Source organism: Falco punctatus (assembly GCF_963210335.1).
Source record: "Falco punctatus genome assembly, chromosome: 5".
Lineage (NCBI taxonomy): Eukaryota > Metazoa > Chordata > Aves > Falconiformes > Falconidae > Falco > Falco punctatus.
Genome location: NC_137584.1, coordinates 62674565 through 62688670, shown reverse-complemented (window position 1 = coordinate 62688670; position 14106 = coordinate 62674565). Strand labels below are relative to the sequence as shown.

At 42.1% G+C, this 14106-nt stretch overlaps 1 protein-coding gene across 9 annotated transcripts in view; it reads left to right on the top strand.

Moving 5' to 3' along the window:
• Window positions 1–14106, top strand: part of LOC308064753 (dermatan-sulfate epimerase) — a 197325-nt gene that overhangs the window by 162553 nt on the left and 20666 nt on the right. For 8 of the 9 annotated variants that reach the window (XM_080389711.1, XM_080389703.1, XM_080389707.1 and 5 more), the window contains one exon: window positions 11820–12288. In XM_080389711.1, coding sequence (XP_080245837.1) covers window positions 11820–12288 — 469 coding nt within the window. Of the gene's footprint in view, window positions 1–11819; window positions 12289–14106 lie in introns of those variants that run through there. The other variant, XM_080389709.1, reaches the window with a different exon arrangement.

Genomic DNA, 14106 nt, shown 5'->3' with positions numbered 1-14106 from the left:
GTGCCATTACTTAATGCAAAAGGAAGAGATGAGCATAGTTTATAAACATACCTGTATCCTTTACTGTGGAGACTGACCTCACAAGACACGTGGTGCTGGTTTTCCACTGCATATTTGTACACAACATAAACCTATTCTTCAGTCATAGAATATATGGGTTGCAAAGGAAGAACGGCAAGAGCTGAACAAATGGTCTGAACAAAAATTGAACAAAACAAGTTGATAGATTTTGGTTGCCTAAGCAACTTCGGTCTTTACTACAGTGTATATTATTTACTCTAACTAGATATTTCGTAAAAGTCACCACCACAATGGAGAGGAAAATGTGTTTAATTACCTGGCAAAATTTTAGATGTGATTTCCATAGGTTGCATACAGTTACAAGTAAAAAGGAGTAGCTGAAAGCTAGTTTTAGAGTGACATGTGAACTTTGGTACTTTCTAAAGGCTCATAAGGTCTGTGAGTACCATTTCTTTTCCTCAAGTCCAGTGACCGCAAGTTTTTTTTTTCAAAACTGAATGCAAATAAAGCCTAGATCAGTGGTGGTAGAAAGTCATTCCCATCATCAGGCAGCTCTTGGGTTGTGACTGAACATAGTATATATGCTGGTGGAGAAATGGTCGCATCCATCAGTACTCAGCAGTCTGAGCAGTGATACCTAATGTTAAATGAGGCTGTAAACAAGTCTCTAAAACTGAAGTGTCCCTTCTCAAAAGTGATTGCATTTAGCTAAAACTGAGTCACATTCTTAGGCTTGTGTGTGAAGACTTGCACATCTGGCACCCACAACATAGTCTAGCAATGACCAGAAAGAAATTTAGTTACTACTGCTATTGTTCCTGGACATTTTGCAAGAAATAAAGCCCGTTTTCCCTGGGTTTGGGGTTGGGTTTTTGTTGTTTTTTTTTTGTTTTTTTTTTTTTTTTTTCTGAAAGGATTGAAAAAATAATTAAGCAACTTTCTGTAACCGTTGTTTCATGGCTTAAACTTGGTAATCCAAGTGTTTGTTGGGTGAATGAAAATATGACTTTTGCTTAGCAGGTTATATTTAATTGGTAAGTATGATATCTCGGCAGCAAGTTTGTCCTGGCTGTTTACACCTTCTTTTCTGCATCCATTCAGCTGGAATAGATAGAAGAGCTTAGTTACAGTAGCGTGGTCCCCTAAAGCTGTTAAACCATGGTACCAGTGACTGTAGCCAATTATCTATTATAAATAGACTCAATATATGGTGGAAAGCCCTTCCTTTGAGCTACTTTTCTGTTTAGATGCGTAAGCTTTGTACCAATGTCTGTTAGCCCTGCTAAGCCCAGCTGGGATATGGTGAGTGTGTGACAAAGCTGTATTAGCAAAAACCCCAAAGCCTTGTGTACTGCGCTTTGGCGGGACTCAGTTATCTGCTCAGGATGGGAACAGAGCAGAGGATGGGATTAAAGCCTGCTAGAAAAAAAGCTGATGTCACCTGGGACCTTTCTTATGAATGCTTTGTCAGTAGGTGTTTAGCAGGAGCGTAGCGTTGGTAACAGACTGCTGACCAGAGGGGTCTGGTCATTTTGGGAATGACACGAAGGTCAGACAGAAAGCTGGAAGTAGTTTCTCACATCAGGTGCTGGCTGTCACCTGCTCTTGGGACATAGTTAGGTGTGAAAGCCCAGGCACAATGCAGCCATTATGTACCCAGTCTGGAATTACCTTTGTCTGGTCTTTCTTTCCCCTTGCTTAGACTCACATAGTATAGAGCAGGAATTGGCGATAGCGTTGTTTACATCAGGCAATGGGTTGTAGGGACCCTGGTCACTTGACTCAAGCAGGTGTTGTATCTCAGTACCAGATAAACATAATTCTAACATAAGAGTTCTTTCACCACAAGTTGTCCTGGTTTATGTTCATTTCGGGGTGTGTTGGTTTTTTTATTTATTTATTTTTATCAGTAATGTTATAAATACTGAATGGGTTTTAGAAGCCTGGTAACCCTCTTAAGTCTTCTAATCAAATGGCTGCCTAGAGTTGTTACAGTATTTTCAAAAGTGTTTGAAAGTATTTCTGTGGATGTCACATCATTTTAAAGCATTTTAATCAGATCCTTGCAACTGTGGTGCATCACACTTTTTTGCCAAAGCAATCTGTCAGGTTTCGGTTCTGCTGCAAGAGCTATGCCCGCACAAACCCAAAGGTCAGGAATAACATGATACAATTCTAAATTTCAGAATTAACCTGTAATTTTGTGGTTGTGTTGACACATACACGAATTGCTCATGCCAACTCTGAGTAGCTGAATTTTGCAGGAGTAATATAGCCAATAACTCCATCTGCAGCTGGAGGCTCTGTCCATGAAAATTTGTCTCTTCTTATCAGGGGTATTCTGGGCAGCAGTGGGGGCATTAATAACCCCGAAGGAGCTACAGGACAATATGTTTCATTGTCTCTCAAGTTTTTACCTTGAAAATATAAGCTGCACCTGGGTGTGTATATATATTATATCTATCAGGAGAGAAAAAGGAACTATATGCTATATCTAGATGTGTATAGAAACCATAGATAATGATAACAGATGAAAGCAACAGAGGTAACAACAGAATTGTACCAATAATAATGAACAGCATATTGATCTGCAGAGAGATGTACCTACCAGGTAGGGTGGTGCAGTTTAGGCCTACAAACACAGACACATTTATCCTGTAGCAAAAGGAAGAGTAGTTCTTCTGTGTGAATACACGTTTGGGGTCTGTGTACACACATTGTAAGATTATGTGTAGATTATATAAAAGCAAGTGTTGATTAAATTGCTTAGATTGCAGTCTTTGTAGGTTCATAAATTGACTAGCATAGGTGCCTTTGGACTTTGCTGATGCTCCTATATGCTGTCACAATACTAAAATGAATAATTGTTGTGGTTTAACCCCAACCAAATGAAGCCCAACGCAGCTGCTCACTCACTCCCCTTGGTGGGACAGGGGAGAGAATTGGAAAAGTGAGAAAACTCATGGGCTGAAATAAAGGCAGTTTAATAGCTAAAGCAAAAGCCATGCACGCAAGCAAGCAAAACAAAAACAAGGAATCCGTTCACCACTCCCCATGGGCAGGCAGGTTCAGCCACCCCCAGGAAAGCAGGGCTCCATCACGCATCACGGTTACTTGGGAAGACAAATGCCATCGCTCTAAATGTTCCCCCCCCCTCTTCCTCCTTCCTCCCCCAGCTTTTATTGCTGAGCATGACATCATATGGTATGGAATTTGGTCAGTGTGGGTCAGCTGTCCCAGCTGTGTCCCCTCTCAACTTCTTGTGCCCACCCAGCCCTCTAGCTGGTGGGGTGGGGTGAGGAGCAGAAAAGGCCTTGGCTCTGTGCAAGCACTGCTGGGCAATAGCTAAAACATCCCTGCATTATCAACATTGTTTCCAGCACAAGTCCAAAACAAGCCCCATACTAGCTACCATGAAGAAAATTAACTCTACCCCTGCCAAAACCAGCACAATAATGAATACAAATTTAATAGTTTTGTATGTAAGACCAATTCATAAACAGGATATGGAAACTTAGATAAAATGAGTTTTGATCCCATAGCAACTGAAGGATGTGATGCATTTTAGAATTCCTGTCTATAAATATGACGTCCTGTGGAAATGCTTTACAAATACAAATATTTATTTGGTGTCTTCAACTACTGAAGTCTGTAGATAGATGTACAGAGAGTGAGAACTGGTTTTGTAAAACTCCAACGGAAACACTTCATCTGTTTCCAGCGTCGTGGAGGCAGCTGAATGAAGGACAATTAAAACAATAAGCAGGAAAGATTAAAACTGTTAAATATACACAGTAGAGGAGAACAACAAGCCAGGGGACTTAAAACATTTAGAAGTATTTGGAAGAGTAAAGGTCAAGGCTAACAAAGAAGTGTTAGTTGGAAAAGAGGATAGAAATTAAAGTCAGAAATAGAAACACTGGTCTCACAATCAAGACATTTCTGGTGCTGTAATCAACCTCCCGCGCAGTGAGGGCAGCAGCTGCACGGCATGCAGCACTGAGTGTGCTGGATTAGACACAAGGAGGAATTCTGCTTTGACAGCAATGAATCTGGCTTCCTCCTTTTGCATATATGATTCGCACCCCCAACTCCCCGGCCCAGTCCTTTATTTGTGCATCCTGGGCATTGCGATCTCACTCTGAAGATTTCCCGGCCCTTCCTGTGTGCTGTGGTTGTACCACTCGATCCATGTAGAGCCCACGGTCTCGGTTACCTGGGATCCTCTCTTCCATTGCTCGCTTGCTCTTGTGAGGCACAGTTGTGCTTCCCGGTTGTAGGCTGCTGTCTGAGGAAACCCTAAGTGTGGTTTCCGATACCCCACAGCGAAGGGTTCACAGCCTTGCAGACCCCCTGAATGGGTCTGTGTGCATGGGCAAGGGAGATCCGTTACTTCCAGGCAGCTGCCAAAGGAATACTGTTTCACCACCCAAATCGCTACAGGTGCTTTGTGTTTCTGCTGTGTGTGTTACCATCATAGTCCTAGGCACCAACAAATGCCCTACGTGCTGTAACAACAGAGTGGATGAATGAGTGGTTTGATTGACTTCTGGGACATTAACGGAGCAGATGAACATAGTTAATGTAGCCTTTTGGCCTATAGAAAAATTCTCAAACTGTCTTCTGTGAGTGTTGGTGTCTCTGAAAACATTTCTGCAAAAAATAACTGTATTTTTAATTATCAAAATGGCCTTGTAAAATACTTCAGCTCAGGATAAAATGCCAGTGCTCTACAGGAAATCCTTCTGCGGTAGCTTATAGTTTTATGCCTTTGATGGTAAAAATGACTGAGTTTTTATTCACTGAACGTAGATGCCTTGACAGGCATGCCTGTACTGGTTGGGAATGATCAACTTCAGGATTCTGGATACAAAATTACTTCCTTACTCACTCTGTACAGTGAAGTGTGGAATAAAAGATCCCAGTAAGGGATAGTAATGTTAGCGCAGCCAAAAAATTATTGAGAAAGCATTTATATAGTAGGATACATTATAAAATAGAATAAAATTCCAAATTCCCGGATTATGGTTTGGGCATGCAGACAATTTGAATCTTGTTTTAGCTTGAGGCAGAGAGAAGGTTGTGCATTCAATGTGCATGTGTGTATGCCCCATTAATTCATACGTACAGCAGTAAAATAGACAAATAAGCTTTTAAATGAAAGGAATTAAGAGATGAAACTTCCATCGCTGATACTTTATGCATCCTACTGTAAACTTATAAAAATACTTTGCAGTTGCTGTCCTGTCTGTAGCATGGTGGTGAGTGAATGCAACCCTCCGTTCTCCCAGAATGATGGTCTCACACTGCTGTGTACTGCTCTAAACAGAACCATTGAATTTTGTGCATAGATCAAAGGACAGATGCAAGTTTAAATCTTGACTGCTGACATGATGTCATATGCTGATAATTCCTATAGGAACTGCTTGTTTCTGGTTGCCTTTGTAATTTTCATAGCACAGCTGTTATTCAGGCATATAAGTTGATACAACGCTTCTTTCAGGGTGTTTCAGATCACTTCAGAACAAGTGCAATACTAACACCTGGGTACTTGAGCTGTACTTGATTTATTGTATTTTTGATTCTGAATTATATTTGGGATTTCAGTATTTAAGCTTTTAAATACCTTTGACATTATATAATTGTCATGTAGCATATTTCTCGTAGTGAAAAAATCAGAGGAAGAAATGAAGTAATGTCCCCTGGTGGTTAAGGTCATAGTAGGTATTTTTGAAGTTGTAAGCAGTGATTTTTATAGGTTCCCAGCGTTTTTGTTGGAGAGATAGATGGTCAGTGGTTTTATCTCGCTGACCAAAAGGTGGGTGGAAGGACTCCCGACTGCTCTTACTTTGGAACGTGGGAGTTCCTTGCACTGTTGTCCAGCCCTGCAGCTTTGAAGGGACTTGGCAGTACTGCTTGCTGGTGTGGGAATTATACTTTGGTCAGTAGTTTTATTGTGATTGTTACAGTACAAAAATAAGTATATATTCCTTGGTCCCAACTCATTTGCTACCTAATTTTGCTGTATCAGGTATGTTTCTGTGAGTCAGTAGGAACCAAATGGCAATATGTATGGGAGTTTGTTTCTACGGACCCTTCCACCTTTCTGGTTTTGTGGACTTAGCCCATGTTTTTTAGTACTTAAATGTCATTGGATTCAGTTAGAGGACTTTTGCTCTCCCATTTCTAAATCTGTTTGCAAAATAAAAAAATTGCAAAAAAAATATAATTGAGTAGAAAAGGTTGCTTTCACTTTCAATAATTTATCAAGAAGTGATGCAGAAAAATTGTGAAAGTTAAGTCCTTGCTGATTCACTGGTCATTGTCTATTGTAAAAGTTTGTAGGCTGAACCTGAAGATTTGCTTTTTGTCAGTATGGTGGAACAGATTTTTCCATTAAATATTTGAACACAGTTCTTACCCAAACACTTGTGGAGGTAATTGGGGTAGCAATAATGAGAACTGTAGCCTTTGTGGAAAACCGGAGCTGCCCAAAAGAAGACAAAAAGTTGTAGAATCTGTGGAGATAAGTCTTTAAATGGTAATTCTGAGTTTTAAAATAGTTTAAATATACTAAATTTTTTTCTTACAGGCATAGAGGTGGGATACCCAAGCTGAGTGTCAGGGCTTCTCTAAAGGCAGCTATGCTCTTTGCAGGGGCGTTCAGAGGAAAGTCAGCATGTCAACAGTAGAGATGCCAGGAGTTTGCCTGCAGCATCTCCTGAGCAATCTAGAAGAAGACAGCATGCGAGTAGGAAACCCACCTCTCACTGAGGGTGTAATTCCATCCACCACCTTCTGGCTGGAGACTCCTGTTCCTGTTTGAGTCTTAGCCTTCCCCAGGGTACACAGTGAGGTGACTTCAGCGGGTCACGCCATGAAGTAGAAGAGGGCCCGTGGCCTCCTCGATGGTTACGCGGTGAGGTGTAGGAGGGCCCATGACCTCGGCGAGCATAGGCAAGAGCAGTGCGCTGTGACAGTGACTCCTGGTGTGACCATGTGGGCAGGTCTGACTTGTTCATGTCCCAGCCCTGGGCTCTGGGAGGCTGTTTCATTCAGAAACCTGAGTAATCTCTGGTGTAGTGATGCCTCTGGTTCATAGAAGTTTTGGTCACCAGAAAACCCACTTTTTCTGTTCGTGGCTGTAAATGTTGATGAGTTACCCATGTCAGAGGTGAGTCATGGGCTGGTGTTGGTGATGCTGGCAGAGACACCTGTGATGTCTGCTTTTTAAGAAGTGATGCAAATGTTGTCCCAACAAAAAGCATCCACAAAGCATAGTGGCTTATTAGAAGTGATACTGCAGAAAGCCATGATTCTTCATGGTTTTATTTTTTTGTGATCCACAAGAAGGTCAGATTGCTTCAAGGACAGTGCTGCCAGCTGATGGTCCTAATGGTGCTGTCCTTTCCTCACCCTGTCCTGCTGCCCCTCTCCCACTCTGCGCTCACTGCTGGAGCAGCCTTTCTGTGCACCAGTGGCAGAAATAAATGGGGCCTCTCTTTTAAATAGTGTCTCAAACCAAGTTTGTTTGAACTTGTTTGTATAAACCAATGTCCAGTTCAGTTACTGGCATCAGTTTTACGATACTGGTTTTTTTTGCTGCAGTTGAACATCTACTCATTGATGCATATGGTGAGAACTGAAATAGTTAAGGTTTAGTGTGGTTTTTCTAGAGTAATTGTTGTTCTTTACTGTTTGTTTCTGCTGGCAATGGAGTGGAAATCGTGGCAAATGCTCTTTCAGTCTAATGCTAAGTGACAACCTTTTCAAAGCACATTAGCATTTTCATCCATGGGCAAGCATCCTTCACACTCCTTTTAATTTTTCATACTTTATCAGATCATGGTTTCCAAACTGAATAAAACCACCTCATTTTCAGAAAAGGTTGAGTTGCTTGGTAAAGTTTTTCTTGGAAGTTGTGGCTGGTAATGATGTAGTGTAATATGAGAGTAAGGAATTCTTTTAACTGTAAAAAATAGTATTGAGTGTGCAGTTTAAGCAATCAGAAGGCCCAGGCTCCTATTCTTTTGAGCCCCACATATCAGACTTGTAGCAGGGTCACTCACAACTGGTAAATTGGAGATTATGTGGCCAAGTTTGTGCAAGTCTGGCTTCACCTAAGCCAGGGGTTCTCAAACTATGGCCCGTGGGCCAGATACGGCCCCCAGGGTCCTCAATCCGGCCCCCGGTATTTACAGACACCCCCGCCCCGCCAGGGGTTGGGGGGAAACCAAGCAGCCGCAGATGACTGCCTGCCGCTGCATCCACGCGCCGGCCCCCTGGTTAAAAAGCTTGAGGACCCCTGACCTAAGCTATGCAGATAATTGAGGTTCGTATGTGTGTCTTTGAACAGCGCTATGTGTTTCTTTAGCTTTTAGTATGCAAGTAAGTTAACTAAAGAAACCTCAAAGTATGGAGTTCAATACAGTTACATTTGTGTTCTGCTTCAGTGGTTTTGGCTTGTTTCCACACCCCACCTCCCCACCCCACCCCACCCCAGATACATTTATGCCATTCTAATGAAATCTAAATAATCCCTAAATGTTACCAGTTTGGGTCATATTCTTCTACTGAAGGTGCTTTGGTTCTTTTGCAACCACCTGGTAATTTTTGAAGTGGTTTTATAGATCTTATCCATCAGTGTAGTTTCTAAAGAGCTACTGAACAGAGGAGCGGTGATCGTTCCCGTTAGCCCGACGGAGTCGCATGGATGAGTCAGTAAGGCAGTGAAGTGTGTGGTCAGGTCTGGTCCTAGTCAGTGAAGGACTTGATGATATGCATGGTTGAAGGCAGTTCTGCCAATTGAACTCCCTGCAGGGGTGGTTTGTCATGGTTGTATCCAGAACCATCCGATTTGTATTTCCTCACTATCTGGGTGAGGATATCCACATGTTTATTCCATGTGGAGCTTTGTGATTGTTTCTGTTACTACTTTTGCTGGTCCTACTTTGAAGGACATCACAGATGAGAAAATGTGGAACATCTGTCTCTCTCCTCGCTTTCTGTAGCACAGTTTGAGCTATAGTCATGCCACCCTGAGGCCTCATCTGGGTGATCCTCTCCACATAGGTGTGGCTGGTACCTCTACAGAGGTTTGCATGGAGAGGAAGGTGGACTCCTTTCCAGCTGCCTCCTCCCATCCACCAGTCACACCAGCCTGAGCCCTGCAAAGTTATGGGAAAGGGCTCACTGGCCTTATGGAATTGTGGCTGCCATGGGTTTTCTTCATGTCACAGGAAGGATGTCAGTATGATTTAACCAAGAATAAATAAGAATGACTTTGTAGTCCTGCTTTTGTCACTGCCTATTGACTTTCTTCCAGACCTTGACTCTGAATGTGCTGCCTGTGAATATACTGTAGATCGGTTTTCCAGTTATGCTGCTGTTAATCTAAACTGTGTGGAATGGTGGTTGCTTCTCATGTACAAGGTAAAAAAAGGGTTTACCTTGTCTATTAAATGCACGCACACATAAGGGGAGAAAAAAAAGGGGACTATTGAATTCTTAAAATATGGACTATGAATTTTAAACACCACTGGAGGTGTCTGATAATGAGGAAATGCTGGGAAACGTGTGTCCAGGCTTACAAAGAAGGAGTTCTGGGAAACCTTACTGTATAATCCCTAATCTCTAGTCAGAAAGACCCTAATTTAGGGAACTCTTAAAACAATCCCTAAATTTGTCTGTGTGCTTAATTCTCGTTGATGTGCAGAAGTACTTAGAGAAATCAAACCAAGGAAAAGAATGCATGAAGTCCTTACTGCTAGCCAGGATTTTTTTCTGATTGTGTAAGCCAGGAAACTTCTTTCAATGTACAATCATCACAGAAAAAGTTACAGGCAATTTTTTGTGGTCTTTTTTAGATATTTGCGGGGTTTTTTTAAAATATTTTTTTATTATTATTCTTTCCTCTTCCCCCAGTTCTAAAGGGTCATAGAGGCTTTAAAAAAAAACCTATATTTTTCTTTTTTTTTAGTTATGAAAATGCAGTTCTTTTCAACAGTTAAAAAAATGACATCGTTTTTCAAAACATAATGTGCTGGTTTGGCTGAGTTTTACCTGCTTCCTTTCAAAATATACTGTTGTATAGTTTCCTTATTTATAGATGAGAATACGAGTAGACTTGAGTATGTTTGGGTAAACTGCGGTGCATGTTTCTTTGTATGTATGTATGTGGTGAGAGACTATGTAGATATAGTAAAAGTGTTACCAAATAAACCATCCTGTGATCTGCGTAATGTGTCCTGTAATGACTGGTTTACATCCAAAAAAGGACAAAAGTTACTTGCAAAATGCATTAAAATACTATGAAAATGTCATTTTTCATTATGCTCTGTTAAAGCAATTATGCTACACACTGTAATATATAAATATAGGCGGTTACGGGATGCAATATTATTTTTACCCTAGGCGGGAATGCATAAGCAAAGATGTACTTCTTGGCCAAAGATGCTTGCTCCCAAATTCAGTTTAGGAGCTGAAAACAAGTACCTAGAGAGTCTATGTACCCAGTAGTCATGGAGGACCAAGTCTTACCGAGGTTGGCTCATTGTCTATGCACGTATTAATGACATTGTTGAATCAGGATGTGGGTCTCCAAGTAAGGTTTTAGCAGCCTAAGTTTCTGTTAGAAAATTTTGGCATCTATAGGTGGGGAGCTGTGGGGAGAAATAAAAGGTTACTTTGTACTTCAGCTTCTTACAGGTTTAATGACTGAACCCTGTGAAACAGGTTTTCCATGGGAAAAAAATATTTCATGTTTGTTTTTAGGTTTTCCTTCCTTCTGTCTATTTCTCTTTTCAATAATTGAAAACCACTGTTCGTTATTTACATAAAACTGTCTCCCTTGGGTCTGCTTTCTGTAACCTTTCCCCTCAGAAGAATTCTAGGAATTCGCTAGCTTTCCTCAGGGGGATGCTGGTCATGTTTTATCTGAGACTTCAGGCTAGATCTTTGGTAATTTTTACGAAGTAATTTACTATGTTTAAATACTTGCATTCAACCTCTGCATAGGTTTGCCATTTGAGCATATTTTGAGAAGTTGTGTATGTAGGAAAATATATGCTTTAATTCAGTGTTCATCCTTGGTAGCTGGCAGTAAATCTCCACAGGCAAAATGGAGAGCCCCCTAGAACAATAATAATAATAATGATGCGAAAACCCTAAATGCCCTGAAGGCAAGGTATTTCAGCTGTTTCTCTAAGGCTTTGCTGCTTTCTCTTTCTCTTTTTCTTTCTGACTTCATTTTTTTTTTTTTTTTTTTTTTCCTTCCCCTGAAAACGAGGACGTGTCAGAACCGGAGGCCTCAAGCGCAGTATAAAATGACCCCAGTGCAAACCTCCAGCATTCCTCGTCCTTCCCTCTCCAGCTGCTAACATCAGCCAAGGCAGCACGCAGGCTTGGCTGCCGCCAGCACAAGTTCCTTGGCTCTCCCCCTTCTTCCTCCCCTCCCACCCTCCTCCACTTGCCAGTACAGTCAGCACTGCTTCATATTAGGCGCTGCTGCAATTATTTGAAATCTTGCATACAACAGTGTGTTCCTTTGCCTTGTATCTAGAGGGAAAGATGTGGGAGGGAGAGGCTTTTCTTCAAAGTGTACAGATTTTTTCTTTCAGATGAATCGCTCAGTAGGTATTTTGTCCAAAGTATTCATATAGAAATGATTTGAAAGCCACCTGGACAGTATGTGGGGTTCTTTAAGTCTAGATGGAATCATATTTCCTAGAGAACATCCTGAATTACGGTGTCTTACAGATTCATTTTTTAACTCTCTCTTTCACGTCCATCTGCCATAGGATATTTCAAAGATGGTTTGGCTGCCATTGAGACTTGGAGATCTGATGCCACGATGAGGACTCACACACGGGGAGCCCCAAGTGTGTTTTTCATACACGTGGTTTGCTTCGCCTTTGCCTGCGGTGCCAGGGAGGACCCGGACGTGATGGTTCCTTTTGTCAATGCCAACTATGACAGCTACCCCATGCTCTACTTCTCCAAAGGGGACATGGAGGCCCTGCGTCTCCAGGCTGCCACCACACACCAGCACATTGCAGCTCGCCTGACTGAGGCAGTACAAACGATGCTGTCTAACCCCCTGGAGTACCTTCCTCCCTGGGACCCGAAGGAGTTCAGCGCTCGGTGGAATGAAATATATGGCAACAACCTTGGGGCTCTGGCGATGTTCTGTGTGCTCTTCCCTGAAAACATCGAGGCCATCAACATGGCCAAGGATTACATGGAGAGGATGGCGGCTCAGCCTAGTTGGTAGATTTTTGTCTTTTTTTTTTTTAAAGTTGTCCTTACGGTATAAACTGCTTGCAGTTGGAGGAGTGAGTGGATGAGTGAATCACTTAAATTATTTCAGTTGCTTTAATATTCACTTTAATAGTGACTTACTTGCTGAGTGCGTTTATCGTCATCTGGACCAGCAGTGACACACAGTTTTTCACCTTCGCTGGACTTACCCTGTTTCAAATTAATGCTGAAAGAAGGAGCATGATCCTTTGTGTACCACCCTAATTTCTGTAAAGTAAAAAAAAATATGTAATTCAAAACTACTCTCAATCAGAAGACAGGGTTTCACATCTGATTTGTGTTGAGAAGTGCTAAAAAAGTGTTATTTTTTAATCATTTCTTTTTTTTTTCCCTTGGACTCATACATATCTTTTGGGTAATTCTTCCTTAGAAAGAATTCAGAAAAAGGGGGACCTATGAAAAGGTATAATTAGGTGCAGGTAAAAATTACACTCTTGAGTTTCTGCAGTCTCCTCTAACATGTGTCTGAGCTTCAGTTCAGACTTGCAGCTCTACTTGGCTGTACAGTTCTTGGGACTCTTCTTAAGACATAGTAGGACATGATAAAGATAGTTGTCCATCTGATTATTTTACTGGAACTGCCTGAGTAATTGGCATTTTCATGACTCCTGGATTCATTTCAGCTGGATGTGAGTGGTCATCCACACTCTGTCCTTGCCGTGCCACAGTCTATGGGGACAGAAGTTAATGTTCTCACCGTAGGAGTTAGTCTAGTAATTGGGACCCCAGGATCAGTCTCCTCCTCATCTTCCTATTTCATATCCACCAGCAATTTATCGCCCTTTTTTTCTCAGGCAGCCGCATTTCCCCTACCCCCTGGAGCCACTGCCACTTGGTGTACCTTGCAGACTGTGGTCCAGGGTTGCTGCCGTTGTGAGGAGGTCAGAGGATGGAAACACGGGCTTTGCCAGGACAGTGGCTTCTTCCCAAAGCAGTGAGCTGGAGCTGCAATGGGCACTGCTCCCCTCTGTCACAGCTGCTGTCTTACAGCTCAGTGGTGGCAGCAGCTCAGCAGATGCCCGAGTCAGGTTTCAAGTCAGTGCAGAAATAAGCATTAGCTGTTCAAACAGTATTCATTGCTCCAACTATTCCTTACTTTTTCTGGGTTAAGACCAACTAGTATTGTCCTATAAATGGCATCCATCCACAGATTGTCATTGGAAGTATGTTGGATTTAAGCTAGCATTACTTGGGATCTGTATCCTCCTGATGGGCATGCTTTAAAAGGCATTACAGTGTTGGGGTTCCCCTATACCAAGTATTAAAGTGGTGAATGCCACCGAAATACAGGAACCAGAACAAGAGAAGTGGTGGGAGAGAAAGGACATGCTGGGCTTAAGTTGCTTGCATGTCACAGAAGAGGGGGCATGTGGGAGCGGGGAAGAAGTATTGCCACAACGGGATGGTGGTGATTTCCAAAATCTTCCACTGAAGCACAGAAATACAAAGCTTCAGTCTTACTTACCTCCAGGAGCAGTCTGTATTTCTCCTGGTGCACTGGCAGAGGGCTAGAGCTGTACAGAGGTGACTCCAAGGACATGTAACCATCTCCAATAGGACCTATGGACTGCTCCAACTAACTCCAGCTAGCTCCAACACTCTTTCTCAGCCTGCTCTGGGTAGTGTAAACACATAGTTAACATCACCATCTGTTTTAGTGGAGTAAGAAAGAGGAGCAAGTAATACTCTGAGTAGTGGAACTTCCTTGTGTCTGTCTCCGTTTCCTGTGCCTCACTCGCTGTCTCAATAACCTCATTTCGGTTCCTT